We start from the raw sequence: 18,519 nt of genomic DNA, 5'->3' as shown, positions 1-18,519 counted from the left end.
AGCAACATCTATGGTCTGAAGAAGGGTTTTGGCCCGAAACGTTGCCGATTTCCTTCGCTCCATAGATGCTGCTGCACCCGCTGGGTTTCTCCAGCATTTTTGTGTACCTTCGGTTTTCCAGCATCTGCAGTTCCTTCTTAAACAAGTCGTAACAGCATTTTGGTTAGCGCTAATTTTTCAACATTAGCGGCGATCAGAATTTTGACGCCATGGAGAGTCGCGAGAATTCTCGTGACCTACGTGCAGTGGTAGTGGGTCGCCAGGAGGTCGTAGGTTGTCATAGGTTGTCGCCATTGCTGACCGGTGAATTTCATTGGCTCGTTTTCAGAACCAAGGATAACCGCCGAGCTTCACAGCCGTGTATCTCTGGCTTCTTAAAAGTTGTCTCCACTTTTCTTACTTCTTTTATTTCTTTCTCTTTTAAAGCTCAAAAAATGAAGTGGTACAACATAATGTAATAAGATATATGTGATGTATTAATGTGATTTACTGTACTGCTAATAAAAATTAAAAAAAAAAAAAAAAAAAAAGTTATCTCCACTCCTTCTCCCCACCCCATCTCCCCCTTTCTACACCTTCTCCCCCCTCTTTTAAAGGACTTAAGTGACCCTTCCCGTACACTGTGCTTTCACCGTCTTAATTACAGCGCCAACCTTCCTGTTCATTGTGATGTGTGTCTGTATCACACTGGCTTTGCACCGTGTGAATTTCACTCAGACAGAGCTCCCCCCTGCTTGCCCTGTGCCCCGCCTGCATAACTGGCTTGTGAAGGAGGCGATGTGTGTGTGTGTGTGTGTGTGAGTTTACACTCTGACAGTCGCTATTCCAGTCGCCAGTTTTTCAGCGATCTGCTACGACTTAACAGTCGCCTGAAAAATCGCCTAAGTTGGACAGGCCCATTAAGTACCGTTATACTGATATGGATTGAGGAATGTTTGGGTTGGGGGAGCCTGCGACCCATGGATTTCACAGAGCTTGATGCTGGGGCTTGGGTTCACTCTTTCCAACGCATGGGGCCATGACAGCAATAGCAGACATAAAGATGAGGGGCCAGATACAGCTTGTCTCCAGCCTCTCGGCTCAGTCATTTATGAACACTCTGGACGTATTCCATGGAACGGTCTGGCTATCAGCCATATCTGGCCCAGAGCAATTGTAACATTGTTGACCTTGTGACACCAAAGCTGGTGACTAATCAATGATTTATGTGTAACAATGGATGCCTGGATCCGCACCGAACCAATGCATCTTTAATTCCGTATGGTGAAGGAAGGATGTGATATATGAATCCTTGCATCCTAGTGCTAATATCACTGTCTATGGAGGTGTCCGTATGTTATATGGCATTTCTCAACGATTGCATGATGTCAATGACTGATGAATTACCGATCAAGTAATGATGCGTTTGATGTGTTATAGAATTGGGTATTGTATTATATCTGCTTCATTGACGCACTTCTATATTCTTTGATTGCCACTGAATTTTATGAATGCATGATTAATTGCAACTTCTGATGCTGCAATGCAAATGTGCAACAACTTCTGCTTGCTGATGTGAGGCTACAAATGTATGGTTGCTTTGGGTACTTCAGGCGATTACAACAATGCATTATTAAGGGGCTGTCCCACTTGGGCAACCTAATCCGCAAGATCTGCCCTCGACTCATACTCGCAGCATGGTCGACTCGAGGTCTTTGTAACTCTCCTTCATGCTCGAGAGTAGTCCCCGCGTACTCGAGGCCTCAGCTAGATCACGGCGTATTTTTCAACGTGTTGAAAAATGCCCGCGAGTAAAAAAAGGTCGCCATGGATAACAAAATCGATACTATTTTTACTCGTAGGTTTAGTCCTAGTAGTAGGTCATAGTAGGTCGGCATGTTAGTCATAGGTAATCGCGGATGGTCGAAAGTAGTCGTAGATAGTCTTCATCATAGTCGAAGGGAGGCCGCAAGATATCGAAGGAGGTCGTCTTCACTCTCCACTATTCAGTGTCCAATTTTCCCGAAGATAGTCGTAGCTAGTCAAAACTGGTCTTCAACATAGTCGAAGGAGTTCGAAGGAGGTCTTCCACATATTCGAAGGAGGTCTTCAACATGACATTTTTAAAACTCTTCTAAACTCGACAATTAGGTCGCCCAAACAAGTGTGTCTACATGCTTTAGATCGTTAACTGTCAACATCTTTACTCAGAGGCAGTGTCAAACACTGCAATCTGTAATCAAAAGTAGTCATGCTTTGGTTAAATTCAGAGATCAGTACCCCTCCCAATCTCTGAATTTAACCAGAGCATGACTACTTTTGATTACAGATTGCAGTGTTTGACACTGCCTCTAAGTAAAGATGTTTACAGTTAACAATTCCAAAGACATGTGGGCTGACCAAGGTTTAGAGGAAGCAACATAAACTGTTTTTGTCAGGTTGACAAAATTTACCCCGGATAATACACCCTCTGAACATGTACTGCATCTATCTTAATCTCGGGGGGAATGCTGTTAATAGAACAGTTGACGATCTCCAGGTCTGGGGTGCTGCCTTGAGGATCTCCTCCATTAGTATCCTCTGGGTGAGTAAATTGACCTCCATTTAGCACAAGCATCTTTCGTGTGTGGGGAAAACTCTGTGTAGGAAGGAACTGCAGATTCTGATTTACACGTAATATGCTGGAGTAACTCAGCAGATCAGGTAGCATCCTGGCCAGTCTGAAGAAGGATCTCGACCCGAAACGTCACCTATTCCTTTTTCTCCAGAGATGCTGCTTGACCCAGCTGAGTTATTCTATTGATGAGGTTAACGGGGAGGGTGGATGGACTATTGACAATAATTTCATTACTCTTCACAGTGTACCAGCTGGCTTTCATTTGTCCTGCTTCATGTCGCCCTGTCATGCTCGGGCAGTTTCCCATTTTGACAGCTCGGTGGGTATTTATTGCTGAACTAGAGTTGGTTCGCTGGCTGTAAGGTGCAGGTCCTCAGCATCACAACAGGGATGGTACTAGATGCAAACCTGCTCCATCCACGTGGAGTGCATTAAAGTCACTCTCACTAGAATTTAGAAGATTGAGGGGGGATCTTATAGAAACTTACAAAATTCTTAAAGGGTTAGACAGGCTAGATGCAGGAAGATTGTTCCTGATGTTGGGGAAGTCCAGAACAAGGAGTCACAGTTTAAGGATAAGGGGGAAATCTTTTAGGACTGAGATGAGAAAAACATTTTTCACACAGAGAGTGGTGAATCTCTAGAATTCTTTGCCACAGGAGGTAGTTGAGGCCAGTTCATTGGCTATATTTAAGAGGGATAGATGTGGCCCTTGTGTCTAAAGGGATCAGGGGGTATGGAGAGAAGGCAGGTAAAGGATACTGAGTTGGATGATCAGCCATGATCATATTGAATGGCGGTGCAGGCTCGAAGGGCCGAATGGCCTACTCCTGCACCTATTTTCTATGTTTCTATGTTTCCATGTTTTGCATCTGTTGTAATGGGAGACCTTGAAGAGGTTGCGAAGGATACATGTGGATGAAGATGGATGGATGGATGTGCTGCTGCCTTATTTTATGAACTCGTGCTGGGTTAAGTCCATAAGAAATAGAAGCAGGAGTGAGCTATTAAGCTTTTTGTGCCAAAGACATCAACTCGTTTAGCTGTACAAGATGTTGATGAGATTGTGCCTGGAATATTGCCTGCAGTTCTGAACGCTGTACTATTGGAAAGATGTGAGAAGTCTAGAGAGGATGTAGAAAAGATTCAACAAGGATGTTGCTGGGACTGGGATGAGGGTGGATAGAGGGGGCTTGAGTTACAAGGATAGCCTGGAGAGCCTGGGACTGTTTTCCCTAGAGCAACGGAAGCTGAGCAGTGACCTCTATAAAGGTTTACAAAACCTTGAGGGACATAGATAAGGTGGATTGCCTTTTTGTTTTCTCAGGGTGCAGGAATCTCAGACTAGATGGCACATGTTTACGATGAGAGGGGAAAGATTTAAAGGGACCTGAGGAATAGTTTGTCACACGGAGTTTGGTGGTATATGGAGTGACCTGCCCTCAAAACTGGTAGAGGCAGGTAGAATTACACCATTTAAAAGACATTTGGACAGGGACGTGGATGGGAAAGGCAAGGAGAGAAATAAGTCAAATGTAAGCCATTGGGACTAGCTCAAGGAAGACTTGGCGATCACGGTGGCGCAGGGGTAGAGTTGCTGCCTAACAGCGAATGCAGCGCCGGTGACCCGGGTTCGATCCTGACTACGGGTGCTGCCTGTACGGAGTTTGTACATTCTCCCCATTTTTTCTCTGAGATCTTCGGTTTCCTCCCACACTCCAAAGACATACAGGTTTGTAGGTTAATTGGCTTGGTAAATGTAAAAATCGCCCCTGGTGGGTGTAGGATAGTGTTAATGTGCGGGGATCGCTGGTCGGCGCGGACCCGGTGGGTCGAATGGCCTGTTTCCGCGCTGTATCTCTAAAACCGAAACTAAATTTGATCGGCGTGAGTGAGTCGAGTTGAAGAGCTTGTTTCTGTGCTGGGTAACTCTATCACACTACCTTCCATTGACGATACACTAATAGCATTCTATCTTTACATAAAATTATTCGATTGAAAACCTTGCATACTGTTGGCCTTTTTCTTATTCTTCCCTGCAGTACAGTTCTTCAGAAATGAATATTTAGAAACTGACAGGTAAATCACCTTGATCACCTGTGTGCTATGTCACAGAAGGATGCCGTCCATTGAGAACCATCCATGTCATAATTTTCTGCGTTTTAACAATTTGCTGTTTTTCTTTTATAGTTTGTGTTTACATCATTACCTTTTTTTCTCACAGAACTTCTGTAAGAGCAAGTTTTTTTTAACTTTGTAACATCAAACTGTTTGCTCATGAATTCTGCAAGGGCATATTTCTACTGCAGGAACTGGTGTGGCATAAAGCTATACTGTTCCGTATTCAAGCAGAAAGCCTTGTGCCACATTACTGAGCACCAAACATTTGTTAATGTGTTTAAAGCAGCAGTACCTTGTACCTTGTCCCCCAGAGACTATACTGGAAGTTGGACAATTTTATACTGGACAATTTTTACATTTATCAAGCCAATAAATCGTCAATCAACGTACAAGCAACCTCCTACTCTACGATCGACCCATTATATCTTGGCTTTGATTTTCAAATTTTGTTAATCCTGTTCAACATTATTTTTAAAAGTACATTGTTGAATGCCCAATACAGTTAATTATTTACAAGCTTTTCAAGGGGATGGGCAGGAAAAATGTGCCAGGAGTAACTAAGATGGGCCACGGTATGCAATTTTATTTCACCCTCTTTCCCGCAACCCCCCTTCCCCTTCCTCACCCCATCACCATCCTATCTGGACAGGGAGACAAGCTGATGTGCTGATTTCCCCAGTGTGTCTCTGCACTGCATGGTATCACAAATCTATCTTGAATCTTAAGCTACAGGTGTCAGAGGTTATGGGGCGAAGGCAGGAGAATGGGGTTCGGAGGGAGAGATGAATCAGCCATGATTGAATGGCGGAGTAGACTTGTTGGGCCGAATGGCCTCATTCTACTCCAATTCCTTATGACCTAAATTTTGCTTAATTTTGCAGATTCACCATCGATTTTCTGGCACCTTGGGTCCCAGAGGCTTGCCGGATTATCCGCTTTGCCAGACTAACAGAGGTCACATAGAAACACTGACCCACCTTTGACCCTCTAATTATAATCTTCCCGTATCTCTACATCACCATGGACTGCTAGAAACTTAAATAAAGAATCAACAATTGGCAGAGAAGTAAACAATGAACTTTCAGCATGGAGGCACACGTCCTGAAACTGTGTGGACCGCTTACAATGCTCTCATCATTTTGTCCGGAGTAAAGGAGATGACGGACCAACAGTAGCCGGAATATCAGTGGTGTATCTGTAATGGGGAAAGGGGAAATGCAGGCATAGAGCACTTAGCCGTGATTATGGGCAAATATTCCAGGCCATCGGATTGAATAGCAGCACTGCAGCTAATTTGGCCAAATTGGAAAAAAATGTGGGTTTTTAAGTTTCGTGCACAGGGTTGGTTTTAAACCGATGCCACAAGATTATCCCAAACTCTGCACGTTCACCTTGAGTTGCAACCACTCACAGCAGTCCCAAAACCTATGAAAATGTTAGAAAATCATATAATTAAGTGTAGTTAAGCACATCTGAAGAAAATAAGCAAGGAAAAGATTGGATGTCATAGGTTCCATCCATTTAAAGACATAAGTTGGATAGATTTCCTTTTCATTATTACCCTTAAGTTAAAAAGGTTTTATTTGTCAGCTGTTTTAGTTTATTTCATGTCGTACTTCCAAGTTCCAGTCAATTAAAATTAAATCTCGAAAAGCATAAACTGCCAATGCTAGAAATTTGAAAGATAATCAAAGCGCTGGGAATCTTCAGCAGGTCAGGCAGCATCTGCGGAGAGAGGAACAGCGTTAACATTTTGGGTTGACTTGAACTGATGAGGGTCATCGACCTGAAGTTATTCTGCTTTTTCTATTGAAGTAAGCTCGTGCCTTGCTTAACCTTGATGTTTTTATTTCTGCATTTCTTGAGAATAAAGGGGATAACGAATAAAGGGAATTTAGGGTGTTTGTGTCGAGGTTCAGAGTGTTATTTGGGGTTGTGGAGGTGCCTTTAATATTGACATCCTCCAACTGTGTACGATGCTGGCCCCCCTGACCACCTGGACTCACCTAGGGGACCAACATGGACCAAGCAAAATGTCGAAATAAGGACCAATAAATAAATGTATAATAAGCTAGCATGGAAGAAGCTAGTTTACACAAAAGTTCACAGAGTGCTGGAGTAACTCAGCGGGTCAGGCGACATTGGTGGAGGACATGGGTAGGTGACTGAAATGTTCACCTATCCATGTTCTCCAGAGATGATGCCTGACTCGCTGAATTACTCCAATACTTTGTATCCTTCAGCATGGAGCAAGATTTACTGGAAGGGGAATGTGCCAGACACCAGGAGTTCAGCAGAGTCGTTTAAGTTCTGCTGAGCAACACACCTCCATCATTACTGCTTGGCAGGGAGATGTAACGCTCTCCATTATGCCAGATCATCCAGTCCACCAACGGGGACTTCCTACAAATTCTTCAGTCTGAAGAAGGGTCTCGACCCGAAATGTCACCCGTTCCTTCTCTCCGGAGATGCTGCCTGTCCCGCTGAGTTACTCCAGTATTTTGTGTCTACCTGAGAAATATAGACGGTGATATAGAGAGAGATAGAACAAATGAATGAAAGATATGCAAAAAGTAACGATGATCAAGGAGAATTAGAACCCACAATGGTCCATTGTTGGCAGTTGCGCTAGGTGATAACAAGTTATACAGACAGTGAAACCCAACAGGCCGACAGTGAAACTAGTATGACAACTCGGGTGGGGGAGGGATGGAGATAGATGGGATGCAAGGGTTACTTGAAGTTAGAGAAATCAGTATTGATTTCTCTTCACAGCTAGATCGATGAGAACTGGGCAGTGGATATATATTTAACAGCTGAATAGATGAAATTTGGACAGAAGAGCTCCATGTTATAATCTGTTAAGTGTCGCAAAGCCAAAATCCAGAGTACTTCCCTGTGGAAAGCCCTTCACTCTGTCCATCACGTGCAACAATGTCATTGAAGTAAAGAACTGCAGATCGGAGGTAGGCCTTTCCAAACCCTGTAAAGTTTGCAACACAACTGGCACTAATTGATGCCAAACGTCAATCCAATTACTGGGGGTTGCTCATTACGAATTACTGCTCACAATGCCCACACTCCCTGCACTTAACCTGGATCTGATAGCCCTGTGGTTTGCCGAATGGTCTTCAGTGTTGTAAGAAGGTATAACAAGGTAACGTTTGGTTAAGTGGCTGCTATAAATCACCCTGTAGTATTCGTAAATGGCAAAGAACCAAAGTGGATCTGATGGGCATATGTTTTAGTGGTACAGCATGGAAACAAGCCCTTCATGTTGATCCAGAGTCCATGCTGTTCATCAATGAACCATTCGCGCTGATTCTGTTATCCCACTTTTTCCATCAATTCTCTACATGCTAGAGGCAATTTACAGAGTCCAATTAACCTTCAAACCTGCATGTCTCATAGAATGCGGGAGGAAACTGGAGCACCCAGAGGAAACCCACGCAGGCACGGAAAGAATGTGCAAACTCCATCCGAGGTCAAGATTGAATCTGGATCCCTGGTACTGTGAGATAGCAACTCTACTAGCTGCACCTCTAGCATGTACCTCTTAGGTTTATCATCCTCTTAAAGGGCCTGTCCCACTGTACGAGCTAATTCAAGAGTTCTCCCGCGTTCTCCCCTGATTCGAGCTCGTGTAATGTACGTAGCGGGTATGTAGGAGCTCGTGGATGTCACGTAGCAGCCCGTACGAGTAACGGTGGGTACTCGGGAAATCCGGTAAACACGTGACGTTTTTTCAACACTGTGAAAAATGTCCACGAGTAAAAAAATACTCGTGATGAAAATAATTGTTACTTTTTACTCGTACGAGCCCCTATGTACATTACACGAGCTCGAATCAGGGGAGAACTCAGGAGAACTCTTGAATTACCTCGTACAGTGGGACAGGCCCTTAACTGTAATAAGAAGGAACATAAATGCATGGACCGCTGTTGCCTTATTCACCATGGACTTGTGCTTTGGGTGAGTTGGGAGCATTTCGACTTTTGGCTGGTGCAGGTTTCCGTGGTGACAATGGGGAGGAAAATCTTCGCCTCCAAACCTGTGCGACTTCACGGTGCCAGTTGGCCCTGCAGCTCAGACCTGAACGGAATAACCTCATCCACCCTGGATTTCCTCCCAGCCGTTGAAGTTCATGGGGGATCATATTGTATTGAGAGCAAAGCCTATAGTAATGTAACAGGACTTATTTCCACTTGGACCCATGGAATCACCACCATATGAGTTAGGCTTGTCGCAAAATGCTGGAGTAAATCAGCAGCTCAGGCAACATACTTAGAGCACAAGGATAGGCGACATTTCGGGTTGGAACCCTTCTTCAGTTGAGTTGGGCTATTGCTATTACCGTTGAATCACTTAGTTTAGTTTAAATTTACACCTTGGAAACAGGCCCTTCGGCCCACTGAGTCCGCGCAGACCCCATTCACTAGCACTATCCTATATGCGAGGGCCAATTTACAAAAGCCAGTTAATCTACAAATCGTCACGTCTTTGGATTGTGGGAGGAAACCAGAGCACTGGAGACACCCACTCACAGGGAGAACGGGCTACACACTGTGTACAGAGAGCACCCATAGTCATGAACAAACCCGGATCTCTGGTACTGTAGGGAGGCAACTCTACCGCTGTGCGTTTGTGCTGCCATTGAAGAAGTTACCTGTCGCCACATGCAATGATCTGGAGGGTTGTTTTACACATTACTGATACCACTACCTGCGCGCTACCGACAGAACCATAGGTCTAAAATCGCAATCGCATTTTTCAACTTTGCTTGCGTCCCTGGGCACCACAGCTTACACACTACCTGAGAGTGACTCTTCAATGATGCATTTGCTATTGACTTCAGTGGGGAACCTTCCAAGGAGCCAGTGTTAACTACAAGCAATGACCAAGACTGAAATACTGGTCTAAATATAGAAACCTTTGTCATGGGTCATCAGTTATTTCAGTTTCATTAAAAACCTGACTTGTGAAAGCAGATTTCCTTTTATGGGGAAGCGAGTATCTGATTGGCGACGGTGTTACCGGGTGGGGGTTTGTGGGTGAGTGAATAAACTTCTGTATCCTGGGTGGCTGAAGTTCTAACTGATTCATTGAAGTTTTATTAAAAGCAGATATGGTGCTCAATTCTTTGCAGATCCTTTGAACATTTTTATTACTGTACTTTATAGCTGTCTGCTGCGGAAACAACAGGGATGTCTTGTTTTTGTCAGGGTCCTGTAGCTGCATTTGAGTTTTATTGCCAATACAGATTGCTTGCTCTTACTGGGAAAATAAGACTTCCTTCTATCTTAATTATTATCTCCCGACTTTAAATGTCATGCATTTTATTCAGGCTTGTGCAGTTGGGTCTGATCTTTCAAATCGATGCCGGCTGCAATAATACTGCAAGGGGAATTGGTTCAAAAGTGAAACACGTCTATGTTTTCATAAATCCTTTCAGCAGTTTCGCTTCTTAAGTGTGATTGCTGTGTTTTGGTTTGTCCTAACCCAATAATGCGACAATAAATAGACCCAGGAGCCTCTTCCAGCAAGTGGTTCAATAACTGGTGTTGCGGGAGAAGGCACTATTCTTCCCAAGAACAGATATTCCCTTTGGAACTAAGAACAAGCCACTACTCAGCAGTAGCACCAACATATGCAAGATTGCATAGTGTCCTATAGAATCTATCTCCACTCAGCTTAAATGGTTGATTTAAGCATGCTCCCACACCTGTCAACATCCTTCCATTCTCCTTTGCTCATGTACTAATGTTGCATTAAGTGGATCGAATTGATTTGCTTCAGCTGTTTGCTCTGCAAGGGTAACAGGTTCCACATTCTCACTGGCCCCTGAGTGGACATTTTCTCCTGAGATTGTTTGTTATTAACATGTTTTATGGCTCCTGGTTTTGGACTCCTTACAAGAGAAAACATCATCCCTGCGCCTACATTACTGAATACCTTTCATCATTTCAATGACCTCTATCAGGTCAGCCCTTGCCTTTTTCCTTTCAGAGGAAAGAGTCCCAGCCTGTCGCTGATTACAATCTCTCAGTTCTGGTGTCATCCTTATAAATCCTGATAAATCTATTAAATTTGTTTTTACACATGTCACTGCAAATCTTGGTATCCTTTTGTGCTCCAAGGTATAAAGTACTGGTGCTGGCAACACTGCAGGCACCACCAACAAGGTTCCCAGTATTCATTTCCTTAACCTTCGCCACACTACTTCCTGACTCTTGCTGGGCATTAGTGGAAACAGTCCATGCTCTGCTTATCCGTAGCAAGTTTTGGATCAAGGTTGGTTTCTCCCCTGGTGGAAATGGGTGAAGTCGCAGTGGGCTAGGGGAGGTGTACGGGGTTGTGGCCATGGGAGGGGAGAATGACCACATTGGGGCTCCGTGAAAGGATGCCATGCAAGTTACTGCGGATTCTTATACCTTTCTACAAAGAGAGTTGTGTGCTATTTTCGATGTTACTCCAAATGCTTGGCAGACATCAGATTTTTGGATACTGCGCAATTGCTTAGTTAAGATGGCGAGACAAATTTCAGGAAGCTTAATAAGGAGGGAGCAATGGGGAGGGTCATGGCTCTTACTATGAAAATATTGCGAGAATTTGGTCCTGTCTGCCAGGAGGAAGAAGAGGGGGAAATGACTGGGTCTAAACTGTGCAGATTCCAAGAGCAGGGAGCCTGCAGGTGTACCGTGCCTCACAGTGGGTTCATAGACCTAGAATTACCAACCTGTCCATTGTAGTGGCCAGTCGGACCACTCCCTGGAGGCTCATTCATGTGGCTCCTGCAAAGTTTCCAGTGTACATGTCAAATCCAACAATTCATTGCTGATTGACCTGTGAATGCCCCCACCTCTTCCCTGGGCTACAACTGCCCGGATCTGAGAGCCCACATTATATGCAACAGAGGGTGACCAATGCCTGGCAAAGAGCTTCATTGTGCATTGTGCTTTGCACAGTGTTGTGTTGGCTTAAAGGAGGCTGTGCTTTCCAAGTGGTGTGTGTGTGTGTGCGTGGGGGGGGGGGGGGGGGGGGGGGGGTTGTTGGTACCGAGGGTCCGTGTGAGGACTTTTGACTTTCCCTTAACCCCTGGAACATCAGGCCCAAGAGACATGATGGAAATCTGCGGTTTCTTGAATTCCGTTCACGCAATGCAGCCTGATTCGATTTTTCAGACAAATGATCCAGTGTTAACTTGCAGCACTGTGGTGGGGGGCGCAAATCAAGGTGGCACTGGCGCAAATTGTGGACATTTCCCATTCTATTGTCTGTCCAATAACATTTGTATTGGTGAATGTCAAGGATGGGGCATTGTGTTCTATTGTTGTCCTAAATCATTCAACTGCATTTCACCCCCCCCCCCCCCCCCCCCCATTGCTCCAGGTGCTCACCCACCCTGAAATTGTTACTAAAACCAGCATGAAATGTGTTTAAAACCAGCATCTGTTTAAAAACATTTTATGGGGTATTCTCAATATCTCCTTAAGTCCCTAATTTTGTTTAATGAAGCTCCTTGGGGCGTTTTACTGCAATTGGAGTCACGGTACAAATGTGAGTGTTTTGTCGTTGTTTTAAATAAGTACGGAGTTGCTGAGATTTACTTGCAATCTCTCCCTTCATTCCAGGACACAATGACTACATGTGCCCTGCCACCAACCAGTGCACGATCGACAAAAACAGGAGGAAGAGCTGCCAGGCTTGCAGACTACGTAAATGCTATGAAGTGGGCATGATGAAAGGTGGTATGTAGTATTTGCCTGTTAGTTCATGTGTCATGTGCATTGATTGTAAAAAGAGAAATGTGTTGATTTTGTTTTTTCAATGCTTTGGACAGAGTGGGTATCCAGGGCAAATCGTATATGTTCAGCTGGTCAAGTTGTGACTTAGCCTTTGCTCAAAGGAAACACTTTTCTTTGTTATTTAGGTGTATTCTTGTCACATGTACCGAGGTACATGAAAAGCTTTAGTCTGCATGCGATCCAAACAGAATCAGATATAGTATAAATAGATACAATCAGTTCAAACTCTACATTAGATAGAGCAAATGGGAAAATACAGAGTGCCGAATATAGTTCTGAGCATTGTAGCGTATTGCAGCTCATCAGTTCCTTAGACGATCCAATGGTCTCAGTGAGGTTGAGGTGAATTGAACAGTACCTTATCTAACGGAAAGGCCAATCAGAAGTTTGATAATTGAGGGGAAGGAGCTGTTCCTGAGTTTGGTGCGTGCAACGTGCTTTCAAGCTTCCGTAACTTCTGCCGGGTGGGAGTAAGGAGAAGAAGGAATGATCAGGGAGGGACATATCTTTGATTATGTTGGCTGCTTTTCCGAGGCAGTATGAAGTGTAGATGGAGTTAATGGTGGGAAGTCTGGTCTGCGTGATGACTTGGCTACATCGACATGGTGATACATTCAAGGATCCCAGGATCAGTGCTCATTTTACTGGACTAATAATGTACAGGTCTAACAATCAGCAAACATCACCACTGAAGCCGGGGAAACTAATCTTGACATTTTAAATTAAAAAGTGCTTTGCCATTACTGAGATCTGAGGTTCCCACCTGCTTTAAGAGGGCATCAACAGTACAAGTGCCCAAGAGTAAGGTGACGTGCCTCAACGACTATCGACCAGTGGCACTAATGGCTGTGGTGATGAAGTGCTTTGAGAGGTTGGTTATGGTGCTATCAACTGCTACCTCGACAAGAACCTCGACCCACAACAATTTGCCTACCGTCACAGCAGGTCAACGGAGGATGCGATCTCACTGGCTCTCCACTCCGCACTGGACCCCTTGGACAATATAAACACTTACGTCAGGCTGTTGCTTATAGACTACAGCTCGGCGTTTAATAACATCATCGTCTCCAAGCTGGTTACCAGGCCTCGCCAAACTGGCCATCTGGCCAGTAGAAGAAGAAGAAAAAATGAAAAAGCAGCTAGTTACCAAGCTCACAGAACTGGGCCTCTGCGCATCGCTCTAGAATTGGATCCTCGACTTCTTCATCCAATGGCCACAGTATGTTCGAATTGGCAGAAAGATTTCTTTCTCATTGATAATCAGTACGGGATCATCTCAATGCTGCGTGCTCAGCCCCCTGCTGTACTCACTCTATACTCATGACTGTGTAGCCGGACACAGTGCGAACTCCATCTTCAAGTTCGATGACGACACCACTCTTGTTGGACGAATTACAGATGATGATGAATCAGAGCATAGAAGTGAGATCGACCGATTGACCAAATGGTGACAGCACAATAACCTGCCTCTCAATATTGTAAAATAAATGAACTGATTATGGACTTTGGAAGGGGAAGGATGAGGACCCACAATCCTGTTTATATCAATGGGATGATGGTGGAGAGGGTCAAAAACTTCCTGGGCGTGCATATTTCCGAAGAACTTTCCTGGACCTAGCACACTGATGCAATTATAAATAAAGCACATCAACGCCTCTACTTCCTGAGAACATTACGGAGATTCAGTATGTCAAAGAGGATTCTCTTGAACTTCTATAGGTGTACAGTAGAGAGCATACTGACTGATTGCATTATTGCCTAGAGGTTATCCAAAGGACATTATTGCCATAGAGGGAGTGCAGAGAAGGTTCACCAGACTGATTCCTGGGATGTCAGGACTGTCTTATGAAGAAAGACTGGATAGACTTGGTTTATACTCTCTAGAATTTAGGAGATTGAGAGAGGATCTTATAGAAACTTACAAAATTCTTAAGGGGTTGGACAGGCTAGATGCAGGAAGATTGCTCCCGATGTTGGGGAAGTCCAGGACAAGGGGTCACAGCTTAAGGATAAGGGGGAAATCTTTTAAAAACCGAGATGAGAAGAACTTTTTTCACACAGAGAGTGGTGAATCTCTGGAACTCCCTGCCACAGAGGGTAGTCGAGGCCAGTTCATTGGCTATATTTAAGAGGGAGTTAGATGTGGCCCTTGTGGCTAAGGGGATCAGAGGGTATGGAGAGAGGCAGGTATGGGATACTGAGTTGGATGATCAGCCATGATCATATTGAATGGCGGTGCAGGCTCGAAGGGCCGAATGGCCTACTCCTGCACCTAATTTCTATGTTTCTATGTTTATCATATTGTTTACAGTGTATTATGTTTACATATTCTGTTGTGCTGCAGCAAGTAAGAATTTTGCTGTTCTATCTGGGACACATGACAATAAAACATTCTTGACCCTTGCCAGTAATGGTTAAATTACCAGATTGTTGTAAAGGACTATTTGGTTCACTAATGATATGGAAATCTGTTGTCCTTACCAGGTTTGGGATAATATGTGACTCCAGACCTAAAACAATTAGATTACTTCTCAACTGCCCTCTGAACTGAAGCTACTTCATTCCATTAAATCGCGTTGACAAAACACAGGTCGGACCATATAGAACTGGATTTGAATGTGGCACAGGCAGATATTGCCCAGTTAATTCTGCAAAGTCTGATACGTTATCATTTAGGGATCTATGTGTAAATCTGTGAGTACTGTGTCCCACTGATGTCAAGCAACCGTCGGACCATAGATACACTAAAGGAATTAGATCTTTTGGGCAATGCCTCAGTCGTCTCCCACTATGATTCTTGGAGCACCAGCAGAGCAGACAACACAGCATGGATGACAACACACTGGTATACAGATAGCCCTTGAGGACTTTAACGATGACCCCAAATCCCATTAAATAGTCTGGCGTCATGTTAAATGAGGGCAAAGAATCTTCTCTTGTGCCACAGTCCTCAACTGATGAATTAATACATGTCCAAAGATAGACACAAAGTGCTGGAGTAACTCAGCGGGTCAGGCAAGATCTCTGGAGAAAAAAGATGGGTGACGTTTCAGGTTGGGACCCTTCAAAGTGTCCATGTTGGATATGGTTGGAAAAGGACACAGAACGTATTCTGGGAGGAGATTTCTATGTTTGTCATCATGTGTGGCTCAGTGGTGCCACATTGGCCTAACTCTTCAGGACAAGGGTATCGGACTGGACGTTGTTGCTGTCTAACATATATGTGATTTAATGAACCCAGATGGTCTGGAGCAATCAAAGACTCTTATTACCTCCAGTAATCAAATATATTTAGATAATGAATAGAAAGAATTAATTAACGCAATACACTCAGCTGTGTTGGGACATTTCATACCTTCCAGTGATACCTGTAGGTGACCCTGGAGCTCCTGGAAACTCGTTCATCTCAGGCGATTCACAATCTGAAGGTGATTTCATTGTTTGGTCGACAAAAACAAATAGAAATAATACCCCATGTAAATTAATGCATTTTGGTGACTTTAGTTTGAAGTTATAATTTTAGAGATACAGCATGGAAATAGGCCCTTGGCCCCACCGGGCACGTGCCGACCAACAATCCCCGCACACTAGCACTATCCTACCTATCCTTGGGACATTTTTTTACATTTATACCGTTCCAATTAGCCTCCGTCTTTGGGATGTGGGAGAAAAACCGGAGCTTCCCAGGGAAAACCCATGCAGGTCACATGGAGAACCTACAAACTCTGTACATACAAGCAACCGTAGTCAGGATCGAACCGGGATCTCTGGTTCTGTAAGGCATGGTTCTGGTTCCTAGGTACCTAGATATAGATAACCCGACCTGACAAATATTGCCTTGGTGATACATTTCTCAAAGCAACCAGAATTCTCTTTGATCTGAGACAGAAAGATGATATAGTATTTCAACTCCTCCACATAAACCAAGCCAACAAAGTGATTTAATGCATTTGTTACCGAATGCACCCAAGCTTTCAAATCCACTTAGATTATCTAATGAACAGAGTATAATTAATAACCATAATTATTCAGATGACTGCTGATCTATTAGGCCCATATGATTTATGTCGCTAGAGCTAATGTTACCAGATGGACCGATGCATTCATCTTACGTGTATCCGCCCTGTGGGATGATTTGTTTGGGTTACATTAGAGTCTTGGATCTCCTGAAGGTTCTATGATTACAAGATGACCTGGATGAAGTATGTCATCTCACATGTATTAGATCAGTAAGGCTAATGGATCTCCAATGATGAAATTATCTAATACCTCAAGTTTAGCTTAGTTTAGAGATACAGCACGGAAAACAAGCCCTTTGGCCCCTGAGTACGCGCCGACCAGCGATCCCCGCACACTAACACTATCCTACACACATGGGGGACAATTGGCAATTTTACCAAGCCAATTAACCTACGAACCTGTACGTCCTTGCAAAGTGGGAGGAGATCCTGGGAAAAACCGATGCAGGCCATGGGGAGAATGTACAAACTGGGTACAGACAGCACCCGTAGTCAGGATCGAAACCGGATCTCTGGGGCTGTAAGGCAGCAACTCTACAAAGGCGCCACCATGCCTCCCTCAAGATGCATTGTTTTCTTTAGTTTAGCTTGGAGATCCAGGATGGAAGCAGGACCTTTAGCCCACAAACTTCACGCTGATCATCGATCACCCGTTCACACACTAGTTCTACACACTCTGCATCCTAGGGACAATTTGCAGAGACCAACTACCAACAAAACAGCACGTTTTTGGGATGTGGGAGGAACGCAGAGCACCCGGAGGAAACCCTCGCGATCTCAAGGAGAAACTTGCGATCGTAAGATCCACACTATCAGCACCCGAATATGGGACGCTGGTGCTGTAACTATCAGCTATGCCACTATCAGCTATGCCACTGTGCACTGATAGAGCTGCTGTAGAACATAGAACAGTGCAGAAACAGGTCTCTAGAGTATCCATGTCTTAATCCAATATTGAAATGGTATCCAATGAAAATAAATCTACTATTCCCAAATGATCTCGTAAATAAACAATCTAATTTAACATGCGCAGATAATCTGGCAGCCTTTGGTTCCAGTAAACTCCCTTCATTAAAATTAAACGAGTGATCCACTCCATCTGGATTATCGAGTACCACGTGCTGATCAATTAATGCACCTGCATCATTTGAATGATCCAAGTGTTTTAACATTTAAGGTATCCAACCAACTCCTCTAGAATCTCCGTGTGTTCAAATAGACCCTGTAGCTATGAGACCTTTGGGCCATGCTGTTCTCAAGGTTAATCCAACACAGATGCTGCATCATCCCAGTGCACAGGGCGGCACAGTGGCGCAGCGCTAGAGTTGCTATCTTACAGCGCCAGAGACCTACGGGTGCTGCCTGTACGGAGTTTGTGCGTTTCTCCCCGTGACCGTGTGGGTTTTCTCCGGGTGCTCCAGTTTTCCCCCACATTCCAAATTTGTGCAGGTTTGTAGGTTAATTGGCTTCTGTAAAATTGGTCCTAGTGTTCAGGATAGAACAATCTAACTATGGGTGATTACTGGTCTATGCAGGCTCAGTGGGCTGAAGGCCATGTTTCCAAATTGTATCTAAACTAAAAAAAAAAGATTAATGCAACCGGAGGTAATAGCCCAGGTAAACCAATATGTTTAACTCATGTTAGTATGGTTGGTCATGCAATCTGCCTGTGGTGTCCTGAGTGTAGTGGATTCTGCATTTAGAGTGCCACGTACTGTACATTGTTCAAATATAAAACTAAGATGTTGTCTTATTGTTGGGGGGGGGGGGGGGGGGGGGGGGGGGGGGGGGGGGATTTGGGGGGCCTGGCTGTAGATAAGGGGGGTGGATAAGGGACTGCACTTGTGCTTTCAAATGAAAGTGCAATGGGAAGAGGAAGGATGTTTATTGAGGAGTGAACCAGGTTTTGTGAAGCAAATGGTTCCTTCAGAAATAACTTCTTCTTATCGAGTCCACACACAAGATTAGAAGTTGTTGA

At 44.3% G+C, this 18,519-nt stretch overlaps 1 protein-coding gene across 1 annotated transcript in view; it reads left to right on the top strand.

Annotated features, from left to right (window-relative positions):
* The window catches only part of esr1 (estrogen receptor 1), a 141,194-nt gene that overhangs the window by 52,538 nt on the left and 70,137 nt on the right, over positions 1–18,519 (top strand). The window contains 1 exon segment of the mRNA XM_055639009.1: positions 12,349–12,465. Coding sequence (XP_055494984.1) covers positions 12,349–12,465 — 117 coding nt within the window.

This window comes from Leucoraja erinacea, chromosome 8 (genome assembly GCF_028641065.1).
Source record: "Leucoraja erinacea ecotype New England chromosome 8, Leri_hhj_1, whole genome shotgun sequence".
NCBI classification, from domain to species: domain Eukaryota; kingdom Metazoa; phylum Chordata; class Chondrichthyes; order Rajiformes; family Rajidae; genus Leucoraja; species Leucoraja erinaceus.
The sequence above is the reverse complement of the archived record's forward strand: the minus strand, read 5'-3'. Positions and strand labels throughout refer to the sequence as shown.